This window comes from Triturus cristatus, chromosome 1_2 (assembly GCF_964204655.1).
Source record: "Triturus cristatus chromosome 1_2, aTriCri1.1, whole genome shotgun sequence".
Taxonomy (NCBI): Eukaryota; Metazoa; Chordata; class Amphibia; order Caudata; family Salamandridae; genus Triturus; species Triturus cristatus.
In genome coordinates, this window is record NC_140580.1 from 1166150088 (window position 1) to 1166165123 (window position 15036).

General features: G+C 45.0%; 2 protein-coding genes across 3 annotated transcripts in view; one reads left to right on the forward strand and one right to left on the reverse strand.

Moving 5' to 3' along the window:
• USP20 (ubiquitin specific peptidase 20) overlaps positions 1-9442 on the reverse strand; it is a 647940-nt gene extending 638498 nt beyond the window's left edge. For both annotated transcript variants that reach the window (XM_085613993.1, XM_085613994.1), the window contains exon 1: positions 9307-9442. The gene's annotated coding sequence lies outside the window, so the exon portion shown is untranslated. The remainder of the gene's footprint in view (positions 1-9306) is intronic.
• A 4-nt stretch (positions 9443-9446) lies between these two features.
• Positions 9447-15036, forward strand: part of C1_2H9orf78 (chromosome 1_2 C9orf78 homolog) — a 109705-nt gene continuing 104115 nt past the window's right edge. The window contains exon 1 of the mRNA XM_085613996.1: positions 9447-10745. Coding sequence (XP_085470122.1) covers positions 10666-10745 — 80 coding nt within the window. The 5' untranslated portion in view covers positions 9447-10665. The remainder of the gene's footprint in view (positions 10746-15036) is intronic.

Sequence of the window (15036 nt, forward strand, 5' to 3'; positions counted from 1 at the left end):
AGCCCGCTGTCACTCTAGCCACAGCCGAAGTGTATAGCACTGATGTCCATTGTAGGAAGCCCTCTCCCAAGCGAAACTGTCGCAATACCTTATACAAATTCCCCCACTCCAAGCTATCAAAAGCTTTTTCAATGTCCACTGAGAGTATCATTGGCTGTAGTGCTTCTGGGTGATCAACATCCATTAGTCGCACTAGCCGCCTTATGTTCGCAGTCGTGTTGCGCGTCGGTATGAACCCAGCTTGGTCTTCATGAACCAGCGTGGTCATGTATCGCAGTAAGCGGGCCGCCAATATGCTACTCAGTATTTTGTAGTCGGTGGTTAACATCGATAGGGGCCTATAGGAGGCCACATTCTCACTCTCCCTCCCCGGCTTCAACAACGGGATCACCAGCGCTTCGCGCATCGATTGGGGTAGCCGTCCCAGCTCTCTCGCTTCTTTATAGACTTCTTGAAGCCGCGGCACTAGCAAGTCAGCATATTTCCCATAAAATTCTATGGGCAATCTGTCTAGGCCCGGTGTTTTGTTGCGAGCCATGCGCTTGATGGCATCTCGAATTTCTCCCGGGTCTATGTCTTTCCCCAAGTCCTTCGCCTGCTCCTGGTCCAGTCCTGGCAATGGCAACTCATCTAAGAAAGCGTCGACTGCCGGGTCCCCGTAGTCCAACCTACTTTTGTAGAGTGTCTCGTAATAGTGCTTAAAGCACTGCATAATTTCGGTTTGGGTGTAAACCATTCCCCCTTCCGCCGTCCCTAAAGCCAGGATAGGGGGAACTCCGCTTTGCGGTGTTGGCTAGCCACGCCAACAATGTCCCCGCCTTATCTCCCTCTTCATGGACCCTCATCGTATAGCTTCTGTGGTCAAAGCTACGCAAGCGCTCCAATTCCACTGCCACTGCTTCTTTAGCCGCAGTAACCACTTCCTGAAGCTCAGGGAGGCCAGGCCTCGCTATCTCCGCCTCCCGCAGGCTAAAATCAGCCTTGTTCAGATCATCCAGGAGCGTTTTCCTTATACCCGCATGTTTTCCTATGCAGAGCCCCCTGATGACAACTTTAAAAGCATCCCACTCTGTCGCTCTCGTCGCCGCTGTGCCCTCATTTTCCGCAAAATACTGTGTTATGCCCTCTTCTAGCGCTGCATGGAACAGTGGGTCATCTAACGCTGCGGGCCTCAGTTTCCAGGTAGGAACGCACGAGCCCCCAGCCATCCAATCCATTCTGATTAACAGGGGGTTATGATCAGAGATCGTTCTAGTTAAATACTCAGTGTGCACTATAGCAGGCATTACTATCGCGTCTAATCGAACATGCAGTTCATGCATGCCAGAGAAATAAGAGTAGTCTCGATCTCCCGGGTGCTGCGCGCGCCAAGCGTCTCAGTCCCCAATGCGTCTGCCAATCTAGTCTGCCTCTGGTCAAGCGGTGCACCGGGGAGTCCGCCAGCGGTGGGTGGGATCTATCTAGAGAAACATCGGCAACGGAGTTAAAATCCCCACCCAGCACTTGCGGGCCCGCCCAGCAGTGGGCCAAAGCTCCGGACATCTGCGCCAGAAAGCCCAACTGGTCAACATTGGGCGCGTACAGGCTGCAAAAGGCGATGTCTTTCCCCCTTAGTTTCCCCTCAACAGCCACGTACCGACCCTCAGGATCAACCACTTGTCTAACTACTTGCAAAGGGACTCCCGCCCTGATCCAGATCAGCGCCCTCCGAGCAAATGCGGAGTAAGTAGTGTTGAATATCTGGCCCCTCCATCTACGCTGCAGCGCTCCAGTCAAGGTTCATGGGGTGAAAAACGTACTCAAGGAGACATTTGTTTGCTTGCCTTGCTGGGTCACTTTGCAGCTTGCAACATAATGGCCTATAGGGCATTCCTTTCCATCCCGCTCATCCTCATGCATGTATGCATCTTTGAAGTAAGGTTCGAGTCACCGAGATGGTCCATTGCAGCTAGGGAACAAAAACAGCTGGGCAGTTGTTGAAATTCAGTGTGGCATTTAATTTGCAAACACAAGGAGATGATGGATGGAGCACTGAAACTCTTCAGACACTCACCCCCAGTCACAGATCTGGGTTGAATTCATCATCATTCTTTAGCTCACTTCGCCACCCCAGTTCAGACCCAGCCAAATGCAAATCAGTCTTCACCCTGTTCCTCATGGGAACAGTCCAGCCTGAACTGCCAAGACAGGTCTTGCCTGGACCGGAAACAAGCATTCTGTGACCAGTTTCAGGGTAACACTCCTCATCAGCCAGGCTAGCTTGTATCCAGTGGCAAAGTGAGCAACTGACCTATGTCTGGGCATGCCCTGTCAACTTAGGGTGAACAAAGCAATGGGTCTGAACTGGGGTGGCGAAGTAAGCTAAAGAACGAGGATGGATTCAACCCAGATCTGAGACAGGCGGTGAGTGTCTGAAAAGTTTTAGCGTTCCACCCATCATCTCCTTGTGTTTGCTTTGTTCACTCTAAGTTGGTAGGGAATGCCCAGATGTGGGTCCCTTGCTCACTGGATTCAAACTAGCCTGGCTGATTAGGGGCGTTACCCTGAAACCAGTCCAAGGATGCTTGTTTCTAGTCCAGGGAAGACCTGGCTTGGCAGCTCAGGCTGGACTTTTCCCAGGAGGAACAGGGTCAAAACTGATTTGCATATGGCTGGATCTGAACGGGGGTAGCGAAGTGAGCTAAAGAACGATGATGGATTCAACCCAGATCTGTGACTGGGGGTGAGTGTCTGAAAAGTTTCAGCGCTCAGTCCAGCATCTCTTTTGCAGAGTTTGGGGTTTGTGATCAACGAACCCAAGTCAGCTCTTTGTCCATCTCAGACAATAGATTTTCTGGGTTTTGTGATAGATTCTCAGGAGGCTCCACTGAGACTTCCCAAGGCCAAACTAAGAGAGCTCAAGAAAGAGATACTGGCAATTCCCAACAAGCAGATGGTCTCACTCAGGACAGTTGCCAGAGTAGTAGGGTTACTGGCCTCCTCCATTAAAGCGATTTTCCCGTGCCATCTGCATTACAGGGCTCTTCAGAGGCTAAAGATTCAACAGCTCCAAAAAGGTCTGTCTTACACGGACCTGGTTCCGTTGTCGCAGGAAGTGCTGGAGGAGATGCAATGGTGGCTGGGCCACGTAGAAGCGTGGAACGGCAGGGTAATTTTTGGCTCGCAACCCGAGGTTATAATAGAATCATATGCCAGCCAATGGGGCAGGAGAGCGCGTTGCGGAGATATCTCCACAGGAGGAAGGTGGTCTCCCCAAGAGTTATCCCAACACACATCAATTGCCTGGAACTGCTAGCGGGTTCCTTCTCAATACGGACACTATCTCCCAAACATTTGATGCACAAAGGTTCAGCACTATATAACATATATATATCGTATCAAAGTTCACAACAATTAGCACACAAATGAATCATCCAGGATGTACATTTCTTGAAGTAGTTTTTCTTTATTTTCCATTTTAAAATATTTTTTCTTTATTTTCCAGAAGTCAAGGAATCATAGCCAACGCGTTTCGTCTCACAACGAGTCTTCTTCAGGGCTTCACAGTAAGGCAAAACGTATTTTCATATGCTGTTTTTACAGTTCTGGTTTTGAGAATTCCAACGTTCCGAAAACTTCTATACAGTATACAGTTTCAATCTGAAATATAAGGAGCACACATGCTGCGGGTTATTATGCCACTGCTGAAACTGTATAAAAGTTTTCGGAATGTTGGAATAATATTACAGGGCGAACAAAAACTTTATCCAGATCTATTGAATATAATGTGTTCCCAGAGAATGGTAAATTATGTGTTGTACAATGCTTGAAAGCCTATGAAAAATGTACACGTTCACTGAGACCGGAAGGTTGTACTCAATTATTAATTGCTTTGCAAAAACCTTTTAAGCCAGTGTCAGCTGTCACCATAGCCAGATAGTTACGATTTGTTATGCAGGAAGCTGGTATTGATGTTCAAATGTTTGGAGCACATTCTGTACGTGGCGCCATGGCTTCAAAGACTTATATGTTGGTTTCTAATATACAGGACATTATGAAATGTGCTGACTGGTCAGCTGAATCAACTTTTAAACAATTTTATTATAAACCGGTGGGTGATATAACCTCAGTTGTATTTGGTAAGCGTTAAACTCGCATAATCCGAAGCCTCCGGTCCTGTAATAGAATAAAAAATTTGATAGCATTCGCACCAAGAATTTTCAATTCTATTAAGGACACGGAGGCGAGGATTATCCCACCCAGTTATATTTCAATGGCATTGTAATAATTACCCGCCCGTATGTGATGTAATGTGATTCTCTGTTATACAGAAGTTACGGGTTGTTCATTTCCTTTATTTCAGGTTCGGATAAGAAATCCGAGTAGGAGATTCTTCGAGCTGAAGACATCAGAGAAAGTCATGGTTTCTTCTTAATCTTCCAAGGACATTGTTTGTTATTACAGTTAACGGTTCACACTTGGACTGCCAGTTCGAGCAAAGAAAGAGGCTCATGGAATGGTGATGATGGCTCTCATTGGGGCTGATGGGAAATGATTGGTGCAAGAGCATCATGGGAAATGAAGTTTTTGTTATTGAATGAACGTTTTTCATTGGCTGCTGTGTTGACAGTAAAAGAAAGAGAGCATAATCCTCACCTCCGTGTCCTTAATAGAATTGAAAATTCTTGGCATGAATGCTAGTAAATTTTTTATCCTGGCTAAAAACAATGAGCCCCCACAGCGCCGCTGACAATTCATTTATTTACCGAGGGAGACCGTCGTCACCACCGAGAGGCGAGCCAGGCCGGTGATCGTTCTTGACTCAATCCCCTGCACAAGTTGGTTGCACGGGTGCTCCCGATTCTTGCCATATCTGTTCCAGTGCAGACAATGAAATTTGTCCTGAGGAATGACATTAGGCTTCACAGCAATAAGGTAACGTGTTGTTCCAAAATATTTCAATGTGAATAAAACCATAAGAGTTCGTTTACGCTTCGCTCACCCGAAATGTGCGAACATGTGCTGTTTAGCAATATGAGGCTATGTATAATGCTCCCAAAATGCTCTCTGATTTGATGCAAATATTTGAAGAAGCTTGAAAGCAAGATTGATGATTCTTTGCTTTTCAAAATAAAATATTCATTAAAAAAATTAAAGCAGGAAAAAAACATTTTGCTAAACTACTGTAAACTATCAGGGACGATTTCTTTGCAGCATCATTTAGCAACATGTGTTGATGCATGCTAGTATTTCCCAAAAATATTCATAATGGAAAATCAGTGTCCCCAGTTTCAATAAGATTATGGGAAACAAAAATAAACATGCATTGGCAAAGCCAGTAGGTCTGAAATTGGTGGTTCGTTTTTCAGTTTTGTCAATGTGTGAATTATTTTGGCATGGATTTTGTAAAACTTTATTGGTGTGAGAGATACTAGACCCTCACCATTATAACAAACATTGGCAAAAGCAACAATTGTTTTTGGTCTCAAAAGTACACACTGCCACAGTAGTTACTGGCACTGAACAAAACTACTTTGTGCGCTGATATGCTCCTTTTGAATGAGTAGAATGCTGTCACTCACAGTGAAGCCAGCCGATACAGAGAGAGAGAGACGGAATTTTAATAAATGCAAAAGGTCATGGTCAATGCCAGACCAAATTAGGGGTTCAATTATTTTTTTTAAAGTCTCAAAAGTGCACCCATGTTATATGTCCTTGCATTAGGTGCAGCTATACGGCTTTCGTGAATTCCCAATAATTTACAAAAGTAGGACAAGAAATAGTACTCCTAGAAAATATTTGTGAACTGTATTTGGGCAGGAGCAATTTGCACGTGTAGATTTGCTCATGCGAAATTCTGAGTGTTTGCAAGTTCACTTTCCCTCCAACCACTTTTTTACCCCCAACTCTGGAAGAAGGTTTACTTCTTCCATTGTCAGGGGTAAATTTCCAACATTTCTCAGTATGGGAAAAGATTAGAGAAGAGTTGTTGAAAACCCTTAAAACATGCAAGTTAGTAGTTTTGCACAGACTCAAAAGAGCATTATAATCCTGAAACTATTGCTTACCACTACAATCAGCCCCAGTATGTAGATCTGCAGAAACGTGGCAACATAAGGGGATTGCAAGTATTCAAACACTACTATGGTATGTCGCCGCACTACATGCCACCAAAGGGACAAGTGGATTTTGTTACAGGACAAGTAGATTTATTAAGCAACCTGCCCTATGGACAAGTAGCTATTTTATTAAATTCCACACCCATGCAGAATACTAAACTTAAACACCATGAAATTAAACTTTTTGACACAATAGGTAGCTATAATGGAGATTGATTTAGCTAACTGTGAAACCAGTTATAAACAAATATCAAAATTCCACACATTTGCACCTATATTTTAAATAACTAAGGAGACTGATGCCAGAAGTAGTTTCTGTAAATCTGTAGTTTGACTAAACACATCTCCAGTTTTTCTCAGATAATTCACTTGATAAGATAGAATATCAGAAATGGGGTATACTCAATCAAGAAAACCGAGTCCATGATGGAAAAGGAAGGCGCAATGAAAGAAAAGTTGTAATGCTCATATGTCCTTGTGCATCAGAATTACAGATGCAAGGAATGTATACAACATTTTGCTGCTTGTCAGAAGAAGTCTTCATTGTCTATCTAGTTAGCTTCCAGTATTGTAAAATTTCAGAAAACCTTAGCTATAAATGCTGTTTATAATTCTTAATTCTCGCCTGTTTCTTGCTGTCACAGCTAGACTTCCCCAGTATAATGGTGCAGAAACAACATGTATTCCATTGATCCTGCTGTACACCTAAGACTTTGCTTTCAACTATTGTCTTCTGTACTAATAGTCCAGAGAAAGCCACCAATGGAAAGAGGAACAGAATTTAAAAACAAATCTGGTTTTACGGCTCGGAAAATTGGCATACAAAAGAACATCGCCTCAAAGACATGTCTAAACTAGGATTAAGATAAGACACATATTCCTGCAATCTTTCCCACCATATACCTCTCCCACATGCACCTTTCCTGTCTATTCTATGACCAGTGAAGTGTCCTGGACAGAATACTGTATACTCTGGAAAACCTTGTGAAGTTCAAGCTAGTACTTCAAAGAGAGGTTGGCAGAGAAAAAAGAATCCTTTTGAGAGGCAAGAAGTCTATGCTGCATTTTCTACCTTTGTTTCTGGCAGCTCATGTTCTATGGCACATCTTTACAGGACTTTATTGTCACAGTGCACATCATTCAGTGTCCAAAGACCCCCAATGATGTAATTCAAATGCTCTAAATCTCTAACAGGCCAATAATCATGTCCTGAGCATTAATGCTCTCCAAGCTAACAGGCCTGGGGCCTGGCTGCTGAGAAGTGAAAGTCTAAAACTGGTGATAACAACGAGACAGGAGTCTTGTGCATGCAGAGTCTGAGCAATGGGGTTTGATGCCAAATCGGAGGCGTGCTGCATACAGAATTTAAGGCCTGGGCGCACTGTATGTAGTTTGAAGATTGCTACACACAGACATCCAGCTGCATGTAGGCCGAGTCTGAGAAATGAGGCCTGAGGCATGCGATCCAAGAAGGTATGCTGCACACAGCTACACCATGAACACAGATGCAAGCCTCCTGTATTCATACACCATCGTGCACAGCTACACCATGAACGCAAGCCTCCTGTATTCATACACCATCGTGCACAGCTACACCATGAACACAGACGCAAGCCTCCTGCATGCATTCAGCATCGTGCACAGCTACACCATGAACACAGACGCAAGCCTCCTGCATGCATTCAGCATCGTGCACAGCTACACCATGAACACAGACGCAAGCCTCCTGCATGCATACAGCATCGTGCACAGCTACAACATGAACACAGACGCAAGCCTCCTGTATGCATACAGCATCGTGCACAGCTACACCATGAACACAGACGCAAGCCTCCGGCTGCAGACTCTGTGGTGCCCACAGCCACACACAGAACGAATCTGCAGTCTATAATACACAGACAGTAAAGCCTGCTACCAAAAGGCAGCACAATAACTGCTACACAGTTTGAGGCCTTCCGCAAACAGGGTGGAGACCTGATGCCTGCAGTGCTCAGAGTAAGGCATAGATCAAGAGCACACCAAACTCAGCAGCAGTCACTAGTCTGTCCGCAAAGTTGCGTCACTCATTTAATTTACTTTTAGTGGAGCGCGTGGATGTAATTTTATATATACGTTTCCCTTGCCTTCATTGCTTGATTTTGCTTGCGAGAAAGTGTCACTCATAGTCGTTGAATGTCACTAATAATTACACTGAAATTATGAAAATGTTACACGTAGCAATCTAAAACCTTGGCAGCTATGGATTGCAAGTGTGGTACTTTAGTGGAATGCTATGGCAGCGCATGCGCAGTGGAATGAGAGTGCATCGCATTGATGAAAGACGCGCCTTTTCGCACTAGTGCACAGCTAAGGCTGGTGTGCATCCCATGTATTGGAAGGTATACAGCATAGGAGTATCCTGTGCTGCAGAATGTGAACAGTAGCAAAGCGTGTGCCACATGATGTGAAGCCCAAGTGTCCTGCATGCTCCTGAATGCGTGTGGCTTGTTCCTGAGGGATGGTGCCGCTTGGTACAGAAGTGAGGCTAGCTGGTGTCTGTATGTCGATGTTCCACAAGTTCCTTAACAAGTGAGGCTCCTAGCTGCCAGTGAGAGTCCAGCAACATCCTGAACATCCACTGCTGTGATGCAACTGTCCAGCATGTTGCTGAAAGCATGCTGCAGTATAGGTGGAGTGTCCCACCCGTTGCAGCATGCGTGAAATGCCGATGGTTGTAGCATGTGTCCCACATGTGTTTCTGTGGATTGCGTGTAATGCATGATGCGGAAAGCATGCTGGAGTGTCCCACCTGTTGCTACATGCGTGAAATGCAGATGGCTGCAGCGTGTGTCCCAATTGATGGTGAAGCTGTGGCTGTGACGTGGGTGTCACGCATGATGCTGAAGGCGCGCGGCTACAGGGCGTGAGGGTCACTCATAATGCGGAATGAGCGCAGCAGGTACGCGCGAGCACTCAGGGAGCCGCGGGAGTCGCAGGAAGCTTCTCGTCGGCAGGACGGAAACGCACCGTTAGCCGCGGCCAGTCCTCCTAGTCAGGGGCGCGGGGCCCCAGCACTACCTATGGGGGCGGAGCACGAGCCCAGACAGCGGAGCCGAGGGGCGGAGCCAATGACGTACCATGACAGTCCTACGGCCCGGGAGGCTCCCAGCGACGCCTGCCAGGTAGTGTCTAGCCGGCCTGAGGACGCGTCAGTGATGCGCTTACTCACCAGCGGTGCCGGCTCAGGAGTCCACGGAGGGACGCGCTGCCCTTTCCGCCTCTCTCGGGCACGGTGTCCGACCCCGGCTTCCGGTTCACTGACAGCTGTCAGTCCCGGGGACAGCGCGCATCTCTCTGTGTTATTGATGGATCCGCCCACTAACGGATGACCCGCCCACTAACGGAAGGCGGGGCGAACGTGGGACCCGCCCACTAACGGAAGGCAGGTCCTCCTGCGCGCTTGCCCCATAACGTCAGCCAATGAACTACTACAGACTGTGATCCGACCAATCTAGGCTCCCTGCGCAGTCCCCGAGGCCTCTCAGCCAATAAACAATCTTCATGCTCCCCCAACCACTGCAGGTGTTGATATACTACCCAGACAGGCGAGAGAGTTCAACCAGCCAATCCTATGCCGAGCTTCTCTGATCAATCCTGCTACAGGACTTTCTGCAACGAGTCATGGGCCCGCACACGTGTGTCGACGCTAGTAGATTATGGTATCGCTCATCTGATTGGGTGTGAGACCCTGTTGACGCAGCTCTGGTCGGACAGTCGTAGTTATAGGATCGGAGACTGAGAGTCTGCACCGGGGACAAACAGAGGGCTGCTAGGGAGGGCACACGGAGCAGGAGGGGGAAGCCGGAGAGAGTCCACAGAAGAGAGTGATTCCAAAGAGAGGAGAGTAGACATCACAGAAGAGAGAGAGATCACAGAGACGGACTGACAGGAGAAAGGCCATAGTACACACCAGAGAGACAGACTCCAGAGAAGAGAGTGATACCAAAGAGAGGAGAGTGCCAGGGGAGAGCAGACTCCACAGAAGAGAGAGAGATCACAGACACGGACTGACAGGAGAGAGGCCATAATACACACCAGAGAGACAGACTCCAGAGAAGAGAGAGTGACACATCATAAGAGAAGAGAGAAACAGAACAAGTGAACTCAAGGGAAAAGAGAGACTGACCACAGAGGGGAAAGTGACAGGAGACCGTGACCATATTACACGCAAGAGAGACAGACCCCAGAGAAGAGAGAGACTGATACCAAAGAGAGGAGAGTGCCAGGCGGGAGACCATATTACAGACGAGACATACAGACTCCAGAGAAGAGTGTTGGGGAGATGGATCATCTTACCAGAGAGACTGCAAGATTTCACAAGGTGGGAAGAGACTAGAGCGAGGGAAGTGACACCCTGCAGAGAGGAGTGAGATAGAGAGACGAGGAGAGTGACCGGGCTCTGGGAGACCGTAATACAGACAGGAGAGAAGCCTGGGTACTGATCGGAGCCCCCCCAGAGACCAGAGGAGGGAGGGGGCCACAGCAAGGGGAGAGAACATTCCGAGCGCCAGAGGGGCAACAGCCAAGGATGCCTGCAGGGAAGAACTTCAGGCGCCGCAAAGCAGAGTCCTCGGACGAGGAAGAAGATCAGGTGACGGAGGTGGTGAGGTGAGACCCCTGGGCGAAGAAAGGGGGAAGAGGTTTACCACGAAGGACAGGGGGGGTGTTGGAACCATATGCATTTCTATGGGAATATAGTGCAGGGGAGGACGGTAAATTAGGGTAAAATAAGGATAACTCGAGCAGTCCTGGTGAAGGCAAGCGAGAATAACGTAGATGCTCGAGGGACACCGAAGCTGATTGGGTCTCCAGGTCTGTAGAGTGTGATATTATATGGTTACACCGCTTTCACATAGAATATTCTCATCGCTTTCTATCTGTGACCTAAATGCTTGTCATTTTAACAAACCTTGTGTTTAGACTTTCATGTTTTGCACAATATTTTCAAAATTCTACGGTGAGTTTTCATGGATAGCCAGCGTCTTCGGTGACTGGCATACCCTTGACAAAAGAAGGTATCAAGTTACTTTATATAGGTTCTGGCCAGCTTTCTTGTGCTACGGTGAGCATTTTTGATAGCCAGCGCTCTCGGTGACTGGCACACATTTTATTAAGGGAAGAAGTAAGACTTCATTTACAAGATTGTATTGCATATTTGAAGGTTGTGCATCTCTCTTTTAATGATATATTTCTTCGGGCATGACAAAATTCGAAGTTTTTACTCGCATGTTTTTTTTCATAAGTTTACAACATATTCGTTTGTAATCCTTCAATTTTGTTTTTTATTATTGCCATCTAACAAGTGTTTGTAGTGTAACATCATTGCAAAATGCAGAATGAGACACAACCGCCTTTCTTTCTGACTAGTCCAGGTGAACCGAATGTTAAATGGCAGAAGTGGAAAAAAATATTTGTATATTACGCAAGAGTTTGTGGTACCAATTTAAGTGCAGAACAAAGACATTCATTATTGTTACATTGTCTTGGGGGAGAAGGGCAGGAAGTACTGGAACATCTACCTGAACTCAGTGCGGCTGAACAAAGGAATCTCAATGAGTATGAGATATGTATCTTGCAGCTAGATCATCATTATCTTCCAAGGTTGAGCACATTAATGGAAAGGTACCACTTTGGCCTTCGGGAACAGAAGAAGGATGAATCAGCTGTAGAATTTGTCTCAGCCCTAAAAAAACTGGCATCCTCTTGCAAGTTTGGTCCTGCGGTAGAGGAGAGAATTAGAGATCAATTTGTCTTGAAGTGTGCTCATGACAACATTAGACAAGAACTACGGTTAAAAGATGAACCTCCTCTAGAGGAAGTCATAACAATTGCAAAACAAGTAGAACACATAATGAAATGTGTTGATGAACCTAGTAGTGAGAAAAGAAAATCTATCACAACTGGTACGAATGTAGAAGAGGTTGAACCCAGGTACAGAGCAAAAATTTGACTGCTAAAGATAAAAACGCTTCTTTACCTGCTACTGCTGGGATCTCTACATTTGATGGGAAACCAACTTGTTTTAGGTGTGGGCGTTTAGGACATCTTGTAAATGCTTCGTTTTGTCCTGCTCTACGTGTTGTGTGCAATACCTGTGGTAGGAAAGGTCATTTTGCAAAATGTTGTAAAAGCAAAGTGAAGAGAGGTGATCATTCAATAACAAAAAATTAACCACAGGTTTAAGTAGTTACTTTTCAGATCAATGGGCAAAGGGCAGAACATTCCACTCACATGGTTGGATTTGAAGGTACACTACTTAATTTTAAGTTTGATTCTTGTTCTCACTTGACCATGATAGGTGAGGACATTTTCCGGCAACACTTCTATAACAAAGTTAAGCTAGTCAAAAGTGACCTTTCTCCTTTAGGTTATGGGGAAATACCCATTAGGATGTCAGGGTATTTTTTAGCTACTATTGAACTGTGTGGACAAATGATTGCTGGAAAAGTGTATGTGGCCAAACGTGGTGATTCTCTTTTAGGGTGGCCCCATCAACGTCTACTTGGTGTTCGTCTTAATCCTAATGCTTCTCCACAAGTTCAGTTTCAAGAAGTGGACGATTCATCCTCTGTTTGCTGAGCAATTTGCTGATGTGTTTAGAGACAATCTTGGTTGTCTCAAAGGGTATAAACATCGCACGCATTAGGTTAAGAGAAGGTGCTGTCCCAGTTGTTGCGAAAGTTAGGAGGATTCCTTTGAATGAACAAGCTGGTGTTCAAAAATAAATTGAAAGATTAGTGGACCGGTAGAAGCCACTGAGTGGTTGGCTCCCATAGTTGTGGCTAAGAAGGCCAGCGGAGAATTACGTCTCTGCATAGACTTACGCTCCTTGAACAAAAAAGTTATTGTAGACAGATTCCCATTACCAAATATTGATGACATGGTTGGTACCTTGGTAGGTGCCAAATACTTCACCACTTTTGACTTGGCGTCCGCTTATCATCAGGTTGAGCTAGATGAATCCTCTCAGGAGTTGACAGCTTTTGTAACGCCTATAAGGACATATACGTTTCGTAGGATGCCATTTGGACTTATTTCTGCAGATTCGGTGTTTCAGCATATCATGTCAAGGATTTTAAAGGGGTTTGCAGGTGTCCGGTGTTATCAAGATGATTTATTAATCTTTGGTAGCTCAAAGCAAGAACACAACATTCATGTGTGTGCAGTGTTAGAACGTCTTAGAGAGGCTTGCTTATCTCTTGGAAAGGAGAAATGTAAGTTCGGTGTAGAAGAAGTGAATTATCTCGGCCATCGGATTACTGGACATGATGTCTTCCCTAAGAAAGAATTGGTTGATTTTATTGTTAAAATTTCTGAATTAGTCAATAAGGAGGAGCTTCTTTCTTTTTTAGGCATGGTTGAATTTTATAGTAAATTCATTCCTGATTATGCTGATAAGACTCAAAATTTTAGAAAACTCACTGCTAAGAGTGTAGTTTTTTCAATGGTCAGAGGATTGTATGAAGGAATTTGCTTCCATTAAGGAGGAGTTGAAAAAAGCCCCATCTTTACAAGCGTTTGTGCCGGGTGATTCTACATACATCATGACAGATGCAATTGAAAAAGGGTTGGGTGCGGTTTTACTTCAAAAGTATGATGGAAAAGAACGTTTGATTGCCTGTGCCTCCAGATGTCTTAGAGGGTCTGAACTCAACTATTCTGTTATAGAAAAAGAGTTGTTGGCCATATTTTGAACGTTAAGGAAGTTTAGGAATCTGATTTGGGGCACAAAAGTGAACATGTTGTCTGACCATAAGCCCCTTAAAGAAGTATTTTCAAAGAAGGGTCTTGATTCTATTTCGTCAATAATTAAGAAATGGATCATCTCTCTTCAAGAATTTAATTTTGAAGTTGAATACATTCCCGGTGCCATCAACAAATCAGCTGATTGTCTTTCTAGATTGGTTAACATTAATGAATGTGTTGCTGACTAGGAGAGTCTTGATTATGATGTGATCAATGTATGTGAAATCACTGATGGTGCTGTTAGTGAAGTTGATTAGAAGGTTGAAATTGAGAAGGATGAAGAAATTAAGAAAGTGATGGAGATGTTGATGAACAACAAGCATCTGGAGAAGCCTTGGGCTTTAGTTGGTGACAACCTTTCGGTTGTTGATGGTATGCTTGCTCGGGGCTCAAAATTAGTTCCTCCGGGAGGTATTAGGAACAAATTACTTAATCTTGCTCACAATGGTCACCTTGGAATAGTTAAGACAAAAGAGTTGCTGAGGTTACAATTCTGATGGCCTTGTATGGATCTAGATATTGAGAGGTTGGTTTGTGAGTGTGCAGAATGTTGTGCCAGTGACAAGATCTTGAAGACTAAGCAAATGCCCATGGTTTGCAGGAAGTTGCCCAACCATCCCTGGGATGAAGTTGCTATTGACATTGTTGGTCCTCTGCACGGTGTGAATGACACTCCCTATTTAATTATTGTTTTGGATTTATATTCCAGGTGGATTGAGGTGGGTGCTGTTAGAGAAATTTCTACAGAATCTGTTATCACATTTTTAGAGGGAATTTTTTAAGAGGGAGAGTTTTCCCAACAACATTTTCTCTGACCATGGTCCTCAGTTCTGTTTGAACTAATTTAAATGTTTCTTAAATAACTGTGGCATTGCTCAGAAGAGGAGTGCTGTTTATCTCCCAGAAACCAATGGAGCTGTAGAAAAGGTCAACAAAACTCTCAAAGAAAGCATACAGTTAGCCAGGGCTAATGGCTTGAATTGGAAAAATGCTCTTCAGGTCAGGATTTCAGCTTACTGTATGTCTCCACATTTGACTACTGGGAGATCTCCTTTTGAACTTTTTAAAGGTAGGATTCCCAACTCTAAATTGTGTCCAGGATGGATGAAGTTAAATGAAGGTTTTTTTAACAACCAGATGGGAGCTTGGAGGA